The sequence below is a fragment of the Channa argus genome, chromosome 7, assembly GCF_033026475.1.
Source record: "Channa argus isolate prfri chromosome 7, Channa argus male v1.0, whole genome shotgun sequence".
Classification (NCBI taxonomy): domain Eukaryota; kingdom Metazoa; phylum Chordata; class Actinopteri; order Anabantiformes; family Channidae; genus Channa; species Channa argus.
In genome coordinates this window covers 6627369-6640983 of record NC_090203.1, presented here as the reverse complement: position 1 = coordinate 6640983, position 13615 = coordinate 6627369, and the positions used below count along the sequence as shown (strand labels likewise).

At 40.5% G+C, this 13615-nt stretch overlaps 2 protein-coding genes across 2 annotated transcripts; both read right to left on the bottom strand.

The window, feature by feature from the left end:
- Positions 1–6088: 6088 nt before the first annotated feature.
- LOC137130196 (free fatty acid receptor 3-like) lies at positions 6089–7000 on the bottom strand. The gene has a single exon (XM_067510016.1). The coding sequence runs from the start codon at positions 6998–7000 to the stop codon at positions 6089–6091; it is 912 nt and encodes a 303-aa protein (XP_067366117.1).
- Positions 7001–11036: 4036 nt separating this feature from the next.
- LOC137130984 (free fatty acid receptor 2-like) lies at positions 11037–13540 on the bottom strand. Its single transcript, XM_067511732.1, has 2 exons — positions 12894–13540; positions 11037–12711 (listed from the first exon to the last, which is right to left on the bottom strand). Exon 2 carries the CDS (start codon positions 12688–12690, stop codon positions 11779–11781), a length of 912 nt encoding a protein of 303 aa, XP_067367833.1. The 5' UTR covers positions 12691–12711; positions 12894–13540; the 3' UTR covers positions 11037–11778.
- Positions 13541–13615: the final 75 nt, after the last annotated feature.

Genomic DNA, 13615 nt, shown 5'->3' with positions numbered 1-13615 from the left:
ATTTATTCAACTGTACATTTATCACAACTTTCTTAGGGAATAAGTTATTTCTTTTTATGTAAAGATTATTTGTTTGTATAGTCAATTTAAGAGATACTGCTCAAACCCCAAGGCAAGTCATGAATGGCCAGTTCATCCTTTACCCACTCTCAAAGTCCTTGATAAGACATGTCATAAAGAGCAGGAATTCCTGGTGCTGTCTGCTGCTACAGTGTGTAAACCAGTGGTAGACTCAGAGACAGGGCTTCAGCCTTGGGACAAGTTGGTAAGCACCTGAAACTCCTCCCCCTCCGGTCTGGCTCGGTTAAACACTCTCAAAGGAGGCACAGGTGGTGGATTGGAGCTGCCAATACCCGAGCTGGACCAGAGGGCAGAGAGATGACGTATGGGAACATTTGGTATGGATCCAGTAGGGTTGCTAGTAATAGTACACTAATGACTTTGGGTATCCAGATTGGTAACGTCACTCTGAATGTCAGGCCTGAATGTTATTTAGTCAATTTCTCTCAGGTAATAACAGTATGAACTTCTTACTAGTTTTCATCAAGTTAGTTTACTACAGGGTGAACAAACTCACTTACTTATTATTTTTAAGCGATGCTAACTTAAAAAAAGTACAGTACAGTAGGAACAAACTAGCCAATGACACTACTACACCAGTAAGAGGCAGTAATTCATAAAAGTACCTCTGCTGGCAGTTGCACTATGGTGGGACAAATCTGAGCACTGGATATGTGTATATATGTTAATCATAAGACATACATTTCTCATCCTCAGGACCACAGGGCAAGGCTTTAGGCCATGTCAAGCCTGTCTCCTCACAACTTTTTTTCAGTTTCTGTTTCAAAATCCCATTCATTCGTTCTATGGCCCCTCCACTGGCTGGATCACATGCACAATGTCTTTTTAGATTCTGTTTAGATTCATAAAAACTCTGGGAAACCTGGGAAATTGCTTCATTTACAAAGTGTGAGCCATTATCAGTGGACATTTTTGCAGTAAAGCCCCAGCGGAGTAGAGAAAGATTGCAGAGCAGTGAGTAAACCAAGTGGAGCGTTAACAGAATCATCATGTGCAATATTGAGGAAGTGGCAAGCGAGCTGCAGCCTTAGCAGCAGCATCAGCCCTTGAGAAATTTCCTTGAGAAATAAGGTCAGAGCTGTTAGTGTGAGCGGCACATAGAACTTCATCTTAAAGTGCTGCAACCTTTTCATGGTGCATAATGGATTTTCCATCCGATTTTAGGAAATTCCTATGTCGCCACAGGCCACCAAAATCATAAGTGACTGTGACTGTTTTACCTTTTGCCAGTTTACATGCTTCAGTTAAGGCTATGAGTTTAGCTGCCTGGGCTGAGTAATGTCATGTTAACCTCAGTTAACACGTTGAACATGTCACGTTTAGAACAAACTGCATAACCCACATGTGCTATACCAGTGTTTGAATCTCTGAACCCTGAAGATCAGGGTTGGGAGGCGGTGTTTCCAGGAGATCAGGTCTAGGTGTACAAACCTGTTGGAGAGACGCAACACGGTTATGTGGTTCCCTATTATCAGAAGTATGCAAATGTGTGGCAGGACTAAGCACATTGCATCGCTTTACAGTTGTATTAGGTATATCTAGAAGCACACTGTTATATCTCAGCCAACAGATCTAAGTGTGTCACCATGTTGTTGTAAGAGAACAGAAGTTATACAGCTGTTTTTCTCATCAACAGTTTGAGTTTGCACAAAAAGCTGTGTAGGATCAGGCAGACCAAGAGTGGGAGCAGACTACAAGACAAGTTTCATCTGCTTCTGGGGTGCAGGTGACTGTGTCATGTGGTTTCAGTGATTTACCATGAATCAATGAACTGAGAGGAGCTTCAAGCACAGCATAAGCCTCACACTGCTCATGTGTGGGACTGCAAATCATAAAGTCATCTACATACTGCAAAAAGCTGAACCAGGTGTGAGAGTGAGAGTGAGATTATTTATTTGTGGAGATTCACAGTAATCCCACGCCATATGACTCCATGTGCACATACGGTTACCAAACCAGAGAGCACACCAACCGGGATGAACAGGCACACTGAAAAAGGCATTCGCTAAGTCCTCATTCAGAGAGACAGACAGTGCACATCTGTCATCAGACCAATACGAAAACACTGTAGTCAATTCACTAAATCCCATCTTTGTTCGCAAAGAACATCAGGGCTATGTGAAACATGCGCTGTACAATGTAAATCAGCTTCTGGAATGAAATCTGTGCACACTGGGGAAACCAGACAACGTGTGTGTGAGAGTAACTCTACAGACAAGACAGACTGCTGCAGCTTCCATTGAAACACATGTAACAAAGAATCAGGACTATATTATATATATACTATATATTATATTATATATATACCTAATGATGTGTGTTGTGTGCAAATCCAAGTTACTACACACTTGTATTCCTTCTGATGTCGACATCAAACAAATCCCAAGTTTAATCATTAAATCATCTCCTAATAAATTGGGGGGGCACCATTTTGACAGCATCAATGCATGTTTGAAACATCGATGTTGAGAATTACCGCAAGAGAATGGCTGAGTCAAACGCTCTTTTTGTGGTTTTCCAGAAACACCTACACTATACACATAGTTACCACTCATCTTTGGAAGCGTTTAAAGTTCAGTTGCTTTTAATACTGAGCTAGTTGCTCCATTGTCTACCACAAATGTCACCTCTTGGCCTTTCAGTGTCAGTGTGTATTCAGGAAATGTAACCCTTTCCTAGCATACGGAACATAGGTTTCCACAGATGATTTAAATTTAGCTTCCAGATATTAAACACATTGCTCAATCAATTCTACATCTATTTCAGCATGTGTGTGCTGCATTTGCCATTATCAGTGTATTTCTGCGCAAGCATTTCTTTATTGCAGGCAGCGAGCAAATCAGTGTATGTGTGCGTAAGCGTGTCTTCATCGCAATGTATGTCAGTGTGCGCCTCACCTCCCTCTTTTTGACTGGACCCCTGCAACTGTCCCTGGAACACCAGCTTTTCCTTCTCCCGTCAGTTTGCACCTTGCGTTGGCTTCTCAGGACAATCTCTGGACCTGTGGCCTCTTTGATGGCAATAAGAACTCTCCACATTCCCAAATGGGTGGCTGTAGCTCAGTTGGTAAGGCAGTTGACAATGGACCACAGGGTCAGTGGTTCGAAGTGTCCTTGGGCAAGACACTGAACCCCAAGTTGCTCCCGGTGGGCCAGGTGAGCACCTTGCATGGCAGCCACTGCCATTGGTGTGTGAGTGTGTGTGTGAATGGGTGAATGGGAAGCTACATTGTAAAGCGCTTTGGATAAAAGCGCTATATAAGCGACTATTTACCATTTACCAAATGGACAGTGTCTTGTACCAAATGTCCGCCCTGTCCACAATTATGGCACTCATCCTTAGCTACAAGGCGTATGCCTCTTCAAGCTCCTCGTCCTCTGCCTCTCCAGCTCCCATAGTCTTTGCCCACTAACTCCGTGTTTAACAGTGTAGCGGCTGCCAGGTGGAGTTCTCGTTCACTTTCCTCATCCCTGCATTTCTTCTTTTTGTGAGACTGAGTCTGAGCATGTATGGCACGTCCTCTGACTTCTTCCAACGTAGGTCCTTCATCTACACCTGTGCAGGTCTTGCACACCCCTGCAGCAATATCAGGCGAAAATCCTCTCACAAAGTGATTTATGACGTAGCTTTCCCACCAAAGTGGGACAACCAAGTCATTTGGGTGTTTAATACCACTGTGAGTATCAAACGCCTTTGTCAGGCGGTGCAGATAATCATCAACAGTCTCATCTTCTCCTAATTTACAAGCTGTTATTTTTATCATATCAATTTTTACTGGGATTTTGAGCTTGAATTTTTCTGCCTGGTTGTTGACAGCCTCTTTGTATGCAACATTGTCGGCATGGTTCCAGTCTGGGTTCTTACATCTGCAGTCGGCCTGTGGCTGCTTCGCCACGACCCTCTGCAGATCTAAAGGTTTTGCCTTCATTGTCAATTCAGCTCCAGTGGGTCTAAAGTCTCCGAACTTTGCCGAACGCTTCAGCAAAATTAAAACCAGAGTCAGCTGGATTAGCCCTGAAGAGCAGCTGCGGGCCCTCTGGACCAGCCACTTCGACCATTGGTGCGTTTAATTCTGCATCTTTCCTTGACCTGGTCCACATTTGGACTGACGAACCAGATGCCCCAGAAGTGTGTAAAGATGATGGTGGAGAGGTAGTTGAATCAGGTTCTGAATCCTTTCCACATTCTGCTCGTGGATCTGGTGGTGGTGTGACTGATGGACAGGAATCCAAGTCATTGTCCAGTTTCAGCGCTGCGATGTCTGGATAGAGAGAAGACACACTGGGAGTACAGTATATGATTGTGGTGTATTTTTTTGGTTGTTCTACTGCAGTATTATCTGTTCTGTGTGGTGCAGTAGTCATAAGCTTTTGTACTTGTTTCTTTCCCTGTTGTGTACTTCTGTTCTCCACATACTCAAACATTCTTTATGCAAATCACACAACAGCATATCTTTCTGTGACACTCTCTTTATATCCTTCAGTTTCTTTTCTTGTCTGAACAATTTTTATTCTAATTTAACAAGTTGTTGGCTCCTTTGTCCAACCTAATAGTTTTCGTTTTATTCTCCCCAACTGACAAGGAGTTGTTAGGTAAAAACACCTAACCGTCGATGCTTCCTCATTGAATAGGACCTGGCGATTCGATCAGATTATTTCAACCAAGAATGGCAACCTGAGCTCAGTACAATTAATTTAGAAACATCTATACGACTCACCCGGTATCTGTCTGGACCAGTATTTATTTTGAGTTCGTAAATCTGTTGACCACTGAACCAGAGGAGGTATCTGATACAGGCTCCCATCTCTCGCTTATTCTTGCAGCGGAGGTTGAGGCTGGATTTTGTTTCTTTTTCAGGGTGCTAGCAAACCTCTGTTCACTCGCTCCTCCAGCAGCCGCCCACTGATCCTGTTCGTGATGCCAAATTGTCGCGACACAATTCGACAATTACTGGTAACAGACACCTCAAGTGTAATCAATAAAGACACCTCCACATCCAGGATGTCTTTAAGGGTTTTATTTTCTTACAAGACAGAAGTGCACCAACAAAATCTCAAGTCTCCGTCCAGTGCAGTTCTAAAGTCTTAACATGTCTAACATGAATTTATATCCTCCTGTTGCTGGTCAGAATACTCTTTACCCCCCAGGTTTTTACTTCCAGCTTTCCCGCTTTTATGGTAACTTTTACAACATACGTTACGCACATAGGAATTTGGTGCCACCTGGGGATGACTCCATGTGGGTAGACAACCATATAGCTGACCTTGTTCACCTCTACAGGCACTCCTCAGAACAAAAACATATATTTCAAAACCAGGTTTCACAACATCCCCATTAAACATCCTGCACAAGCATAGTGAGAACATTCCATGAGTACAACTAAACTAATCATAATCATTAAAAGTATATGTTTGTGTTTCCATCACAATATGTACAGAATGAAAACAATGTAAACAAAATGGAAAGCCATGTACATCAGACCTTTTAAATACACACACACACACAAAAATAAGTCATTGGACTTATTTTTTTAAGGCAGTTGGTTTGGATGGTTATAAAAAGTAAATCACATTACTGTTTATGTAACTGCACTTCAGACATTCAAAGTTGCAGGAAATATGTTTTTTTTCTGGAATATGTTACACAGTACATTTAACTTGAAATGATTTTATTGTTTGAAATAGTCATACTGAGTACTCTTTACAGAGATTAGAGGACACCTAAGTAAATGTTTCATGACAGAAAGCCGAGTGTTTTATGACCTCAGTGAGTCAGATATAGCGCACACTTAAATGATCTGCTTTATGACCACTAGAGAAATGTCAAACTCAGCTGTGACAGTGCCTGTCATACTGCTAGTTAAAGTGTTTGACATGAGCACTGATCATAAAGTTACTGAGAGGAACAGTCTTAGAAAGACTATTATATTGACCAGAACTTTAATACCACCAGTACGGTGGAATACTAACAAGCTTGATATGCACATAAAAGAAAGCACTTTTTATACTTAACTAGTGCTTGTGCCCAGCATTTCAAATGGTGAAATTTTGGATGAACGCCTCCTGAAAATGAACTTTTTACTAGTGTACTGGAATGAGGAAGAAGAAAAGTAGAAAATTATGGGGTCGATACAGGTGTTAAAGGTGCTAAGCAACAAAGTGTAGTATCTCCATTCTGGGCTCCTACCCTTGATGTAACCCACTACATGAGAGATGCTGAATGGTAACATACAAACAAGAAATACAGCTAGAGTCCCGAGGGCCATGCCGATGGCTTTCCGCTTCTGCTTTCGGGATATCCTGGGACGGCTGTACAGTATCCAGATGCAGCTCACGTAGCAGTACACACAAATTAGAAGAGGTATTAGGCAGAGAACGAAGAACAACTCTAAACGTACAGGGAGGAGAATCTTCAGCTGGTTCTCTGTGAAGTTCTCATAGCAAACAGTTGAGTTTTCGTTGGTCAGGGATGGGTGAAGCTGCACAATGAATATGATGCTGCAGTGTACTGATGAGATTATCCAAATAACAGCACTGATCACTATTGCATACACAGGTTTGTGCAGAATATGATAGGTGACTGGGTGAGCCACACCAATGTAGCGAAGCACGCTGACGGCCATCAGCAGCAAGGCGCTCGTGTAGATTGTAGAGAAGTAGATAAAAGAGCTGATGGAGCACAGAAAGTTGGGCAAGTTCCATTTCATATCAGATGCCGCCTCATGCATCTTAAAAGGAAGGATGATTAAGCAGAGCAGGTCAGAGACAGTCAGATTGAGAAGCACAATGTCAATCGGCACTGGCTTTGAGTGGATCTTGACACTGAAGGCACAGAGAGCCAGGAGGTTGGCTGGCAGACCTATCAGGAAGGAGATGATGTAAACCGAGAGAATGACCTTGCTGTTTACAACCGGTTCCATGATGACTCTAAACCAAGGGAAGTAAAGAAAGAGACAAAAATTTAAGTAAGAGAGTAAGATGGAGGAGATGGCATCTGTTAAAAGTGATAATATTTATGCTGCATACATTGTTTTTATAGTACCAGTGGCAAACTGATGTATGACAGTAAAGTGTATATACAGTACACATACACTGATCAGGCACAACACTAAGTACATGTGTCGAATTTAATGCGATTCAAAATAGTGGCTCTGCTATGATTTCTACTCTTACAAGGTTATAATTTCCCAGGTTTTACTCTGAAAAGGTCAAAAAGGTTATAATTCTACTAAGTGTTTATCATTGAGGTCAAATTGGGTAGTGGGGTCATACTGGGGTGTATTGTAAGAAGAGATGGTTCTAATGTTTCCCCCTCTCATTCATTTTTAATAAGGTGGCCAAAACTTTAGAACCCAGCACTCCAGTATAATTCCAACACCCACTATAACCTCAGTAATAAACAGAGAGTAGAACTATCACCTTTCTGACAGTTTCAACTTAAAAACTGAGAAATTATAACCATGTAAGAGTAGAAATTATGGCAGACCCACTGTATTGGATTGCATTAAATTGCAAAGGTGGTCATAATGTTACTCCTGATCAGTGTACATATGAAAGCCAGCTCTGAAAAACCAAATGTTGTGCAATTAGAAGAGCAAAAACAATCCGCGGGGTTTGATAAGCTTAACGTTTTCCTTAACCAACAGTAAAGGTTGTCAAAGATCTTAAGGCTCAAGAAAACTGCTAAAATTCTGTGTTGTCTCTCTTTCCTTCCTTTCATCAAAGACAACCAGGTTATAAGTTGTGAGTTTTAAGTTGAACTTGATATAAAATGAGACAGTTGAGAAACAGCAAGGTATGGTAACATTTCTCTAGGTGATTTTGTTTCTGAGCAATGAGATAAATGTAAAACAGCAGGTCATGTTGACCTGTGTATTGAATTCAGTATGTAAAAGTAAAACCTCTTCCCACCCATTTCTCCTGGAAAAAACTCTAAACGTGAATTTTAAGTTTGGATTTCATTAGGCTGCATTTATCCAACTGTACATTTATCACAACTTTCTTAAGGAATAAGTTATTTTCTTTTTAAGTAAACAGATTATTTGTTTGTATAGTCAATTTAAGAGATACTGCTCAAACCCCAAGGCAAGTCATGAATGGCCAGTTCATCCTTTACCCACTCTCAAAGTCCTCGATAAGACATGTTATAAAGAGCAGGAATTCCTGGTGCTGTCTGCTGCTACAGTGTGTAAACCAGTGGTAGACTCAGAGACAGGGCTTCAGCCTTGGGACAAGTTGGTAAGCACCTGAAACTCCTCCCCCTCCGGTCTGGCTCGGTTAAACACTCTCAAAGGAGGCACAGGTGGTGGATTGGAGCTGCCAATACCCGAGCTGGACCAGAGGGCAGAGAGATGACGTAGACTTCTTGGAAACGTTTGACACGGAATCCATTAGAGTTGCTAGTCATAGTAAACTAACAACTTCGGGTATCCAGATTGGTAACGTCACTCGGCCTGAAACACATCACTATAAAATCCAATAACTGTCTCATGTTATTTAGTCAACTTGTCTCAGGTAATAACAGAATAAACGTCTAACTAGTTTTCATCAAGTGAGTTTACTGCAGGGTGAACAAACTCACTTATTGTTTTTAAGCAAAGCTAACTTGAATAAATGAGGTAATGACACTACTAAACCAGTAGGAGGTAGTACATCACAAAAAGGTACCTCTGCTGGAAAACCTTGTAGCTAGGCCAGGTTGTATGAGCCAACCAGGTTTTCCTCTCTTCTTGTTTGTGTTTTGTATTGTAAGGTTAGTTAGATTAAGAATACGCGTATAAGTCTATTGATGATGTCATTAATGACATCATATGGCTTTGATGTTAGCCTTTGTAGTTTCTTTTAAGCTTGTTTAATCAGTTGTCAAGGAAACAATGCATAACTAGAAAAGGCAATTTCCGACAAAATTACTTGGGAGAGCTGTCAAACCGCGGCGTACGCCAACTGCTCGAAAACTGCCGAGAGCGCACAAACGTTCGCTTTTTCAAAGCCGCAAATGCAGAGGAACACGTGAAAACTTTTAAAATATGCAGAACACGAAGACAGATAAATACAGACAAAAGGAGATAGAAACAAGATGAAATAAAGAAGAGAAAGAAAACAAAAGTCCAGGAAAAGCTGAATTAACAAAAGTTAAAAGAAGTAGAAAGACACAAAGGAAGTTAATAGTAAAAAGGTTACATTAAAAGTGTAAAGAAAAGAGGTAAAGTAATTGATTATAAAATAAGTTGAAAAATGAACTGAAAAATTGTAAAAAGGATTAAAATGGCTCTTAATTTGATGGTGTGTTTCCTGTTTGTGGTTGTGTGTGTATCCACTGTAGGAAGACTTCACCACACACTCATTTAAGCATTTAAATGCTAAAAAAATCATAACCACTATAGGGAGCAGAGTGTTGCATTAACTTCCTCTCAGGGGCTATAGACCTATAATAACGAATGCTGACCTGTTCTGCCAGGAGGAGAGAAAATGGCCGACCTGATAAACGGCGTCCACTGGTGGAGCAGGACTCACAATAACCAACACAGTTAATCAGCCAGACAGAAATAGCAATTTTTTAACCTACATTGCTTTATATGTTGTGTTTCTCTATTTGTGTGTGTGTGTGTGTGTGTGTGTGTCTCCACTGTGTATCTTGAGGGAGACAAACTGTCAGGTAAAGTGTTGTGGACACAGCTCTGAGGCTGATCACATGGCCTGATTCAGCTGTGTCCGTTACCATGACGACTCCTTCCAGCCTGCTCACTCATTCACAATTGCTGAAGACAGGCAGAGTTTGCCTCGCAAAATATTGCAAAAAAAACAAGCAGTTCAGCTCAGCTACTGAAAGGAACAGACGTGGACTACGAGAGAGACAGTATTACCGTGTTCGGTGGATTTAGGAACCACTTTGAGAAACCTGTTCGGTGGAATTGATTTGTGAACATGTTTGTGAAATTATTATTCCTGAACATGTACTGTAGAATTACTCCGTTATTGGCTAAGTTGAACAGTCACAGTAGTTGGCAAAACTTAAATATGTGTGTATGGAACATGTTACACGGTACATTTAACTTGAAATGATTTTATTGTTTGAAACTGTCATACTGAGTACTCCATGCTGAGTTTAGAGGACACTGTTTATTTAGTTGTATAAACTAAACAGGAAGTGTACTATACCTAATAAGTATTTGTAAGTGCAAAATACAATAGCTATTCAACTTTATGTGTGTTTTTCAAGGTAATTTGATTACATGATTTTTTAAATAAAACTTTTAAATTCTAAGTCTGATTAGAATTTACAGTCTACAAAGTAAAAGATTATCATAAATTACTAATTCAAAGAGACCTAGATCTTCTGATAAAAGTGTGCTCAAAACTGTAGCTCATATTGACCTGTATATTGAATTCAGTATGTAAATGCAAAACCTCCCATAAGAGCTGGAAAAAATTCTAAATATGATTTTTAGGTTTGCATTTCATGAGCTTGCATTTATTCAAATGTACATTGTTCTCTTGACAAAACATGTCATAAATGCTATGGCTAATTCCTGTTGCTGTCTGCTGCTACAGTGTATAGATCAATGGCATACTCAGACAGGTCTTCTGCCTTGGGACATGTTGGTAAGCAGCCAAACCTCCTCCCTCTCTGATCTGGTTCGCTTAAACTCTCAAATGAGGCCCAGGTGGTGGATGGCCACTCCCAATCCACTGTTCTCAATACCTGGGCTGCACCCGAGGGCAGAGAGATGACTTAGACGTCTTGGGAACGTTTGGTATGGATCCAATAGGGTTTCTAGTAATAGTAAACTAACCACTTTGGGTGTCCAGATTGGTAACGTCACTCGGCCTGAAACACTTTACTATAAAATCCAATAACTATCTTAACTTATGTTATTTAGTCAACTTCTCTCAGTTAATAACAGAATAAACGTCTTACTAGTTTTCATCAAGTTAGTTTATTGCAGGCTGAACAAACTTGCTTATTGTTTTTAAGCGAAGTTAACTTAAAACCATCAAGCACAGTAGCAACAAATGAGACATTGGCACTACTACACCAGTAAGAGGCAGTAATTCATACAAGTACCTCTGCTGGAAAACCTTGTAGGCAGGTATTAACAGGGTCAAAGCATCATAGTACAATTCATCAACCCACTGCAACTGACCACCAATCTCTTTCTGCCCTTTTTATTTAAGTTGGCAAAACTTAAATATGTGTGTATGGAACATGTTACACGGTAAATTTAACTTGAAATGATTTTATTGTTTGAAACTGTCATACTGAGTACTCCATGCTGAGTTTAGAGGACACTGTTTATTTAGTTGTATAAACTAAATAGGAAGTGTACTATACCTAAAAAGTATTTGTAAGTACAAAATACAATAGCTATTCAACTTTATGTGGGTTTTTCAAGGTAATTGGTTTGCATGATTTTTTAAATAAGACTTTTAAATTGTAAGTCTGATTAGAATTTACAGTCTACAAAGGGTAAACAGTAAAAGATTAGCATAAATTACTAATTCAAACAGCTAGATCTTCTGATAAAAGTGTGCACGTACTGATAAAGAGTGCGGTTTGGTAAAATGTCAGAGAGGTAAAGTTACAGAAAGGAAGAGTCTATGAAAGACAATTACATTGACCAGAACTTTAATACCACCAGTACAGTGGAATACTAACAAGCTTGATATATATGCACATAAATGAAAACACGTTTTATACTTAACTAGTGCTTGTGCCCTGCATTTCTAATGGTGAAACTTTGCCAGCACGCTTCCTGAAAATGAACTTTTCACTGCTGCACTGGAAGGAGGAAGAAGAAAAGTAGAAGATTATGGGGTCGATACAGGTGTTGAAGGTGCTAAGCAACAAAGCGTAGTCTCTCCATTCTGGGCTCGTACCTTCAATGTAACCCACTACATGAGAGATGTTGTATGGTAACACACAAATGAGAAATACAGCTAGAGTCCCGAGGGCCATGCCAATGGCTTTCTGCTTCTGTTTTCCGGATATCCTGGGACGGCTGTACAGTATCCAGATGCAGCTTAAGTAGCAGTACACACAAATTAGAAGAGGTACCAGGCAGAGAACGAAGAACATCCCAAAACGTGCTGGGAGGAGAATCTTCAGCTGGTTCTCTGTGAAGTGCTCATAGCAATAAGTTGAGTTTTCATTGGCCAGAGATGGGTGAAGCTGCACAATGAAAGTGATGCTGCAGTGTACCGATGAGATTATCCAAATAACAGCACTGATCACTATTGCATACGTAGGTTTGTGCAGGTGATGATAGGTGACAGGTTGAGCCACACCAATGTAGCGCAGCACGCTGACGGCCATCAGCAGCAAGGAACTCGTGTAGATTGTAGAGTAGAAGATAAAACAGGTGATGGAGCACAGAAAGTTGGGCAAGTTCCATTGCATATCAGATGCTGCCTCATGCATCTTGAGAGGGAGAATGATTAAGAAGAGCAGGTCAGAGACAATCAGATTGAGTAACAGGATGTCGATCGGCACTGGCTTTAAGTGGATCTTGACACTGAAGGCATAGAGAGCCAGGAGGTTGAGTGGAAGACCTATCAGGAAGGAGATGATGTAACCTGAGAGAATGACCTTGCTGTGTACACCTAGTTCCATGTTGACCCTAAACCAAAAATACTAAACACACACACACAAAAAAAAAAATACGAGTAAGAAACAGGAGAGGGCAACTGGTAAAAGTGAAAATATTTATAGTGCAGACATATTTTTTTGTACCAGCCAGCTCTGAAAATACAAATGTGGAATTTCAGTAACAAAAACAATTTGCAGGGTTTGATTAACTGATCATTTTTACTTACCCAGCAATTTCCTAAGATTCAATAAAACAGCTATAGTCCTGTGTAGTCTGTCTTTCCTTCCTTTCATCAAAGACAACCAGTTTATAGGATGTGAGTTCAAAGCTGAACTTGATATAAAATGAGACAAATGACAATGAGCAAGTTATGATGACATAGCTCTAGGCGATTTTTACTGGGCAGTGAAATACCAAATGCAAAACTGTAGCTCATGTTGACCTGAATATTGAATTCAGTATGTAAATGCAAAACCTCCCATAAGATCTCTGCTGGAAAAAATTCTAAATATGATTTTTAGGTTTGCATTTCATGAGCTTGCATTTATTCAAATGTACATTGTTCTCTTGACAAAACATGTTATAAATGCTATGGCTAATTCCTGCTGCTGTCTGCTGCTACAGTGTATAGATCAATGGCATACTCAGGTCTTCTGCCTTGGGACAAATTGATAAGCAGCCAAACCTCCTCCCACTCTGATCTGGTTTGCTTAAACTTTCAAATGAGGCCCAGGTTTTGGATGGCCACTCCCAATCCACTGTTCTCAATACCTGGGCTGCACCCGAGGGCAGAGAGATGACTTAGACGTCTTGGGAACGTTTGGTATGGATCCAATAGGGTTTCTAGTAATAGTAAACTAACCACTTTGGGTGTCCAGATTGGTAACGTCACTCGGCCTGAAACACATTACTATAAAATCCAATAACTATCTTAACTTATGTTATTTA

Coding starts and splice junctions, on each gene's coding strand:
- LOC137130984 (XM_067511732.1), bottom strand. CDS start 12,690: ATGGAACTAGGTGTACACAGCAAGGTCATTCTCTCAGGTTACATCATC.
- LOC137130196 (XM_067510016.1), bottom strand. CDS start 7,000: ATGGAACCGGTTGTAAACAGCAAGGTCATTCTCTCGGTTTACATCATC.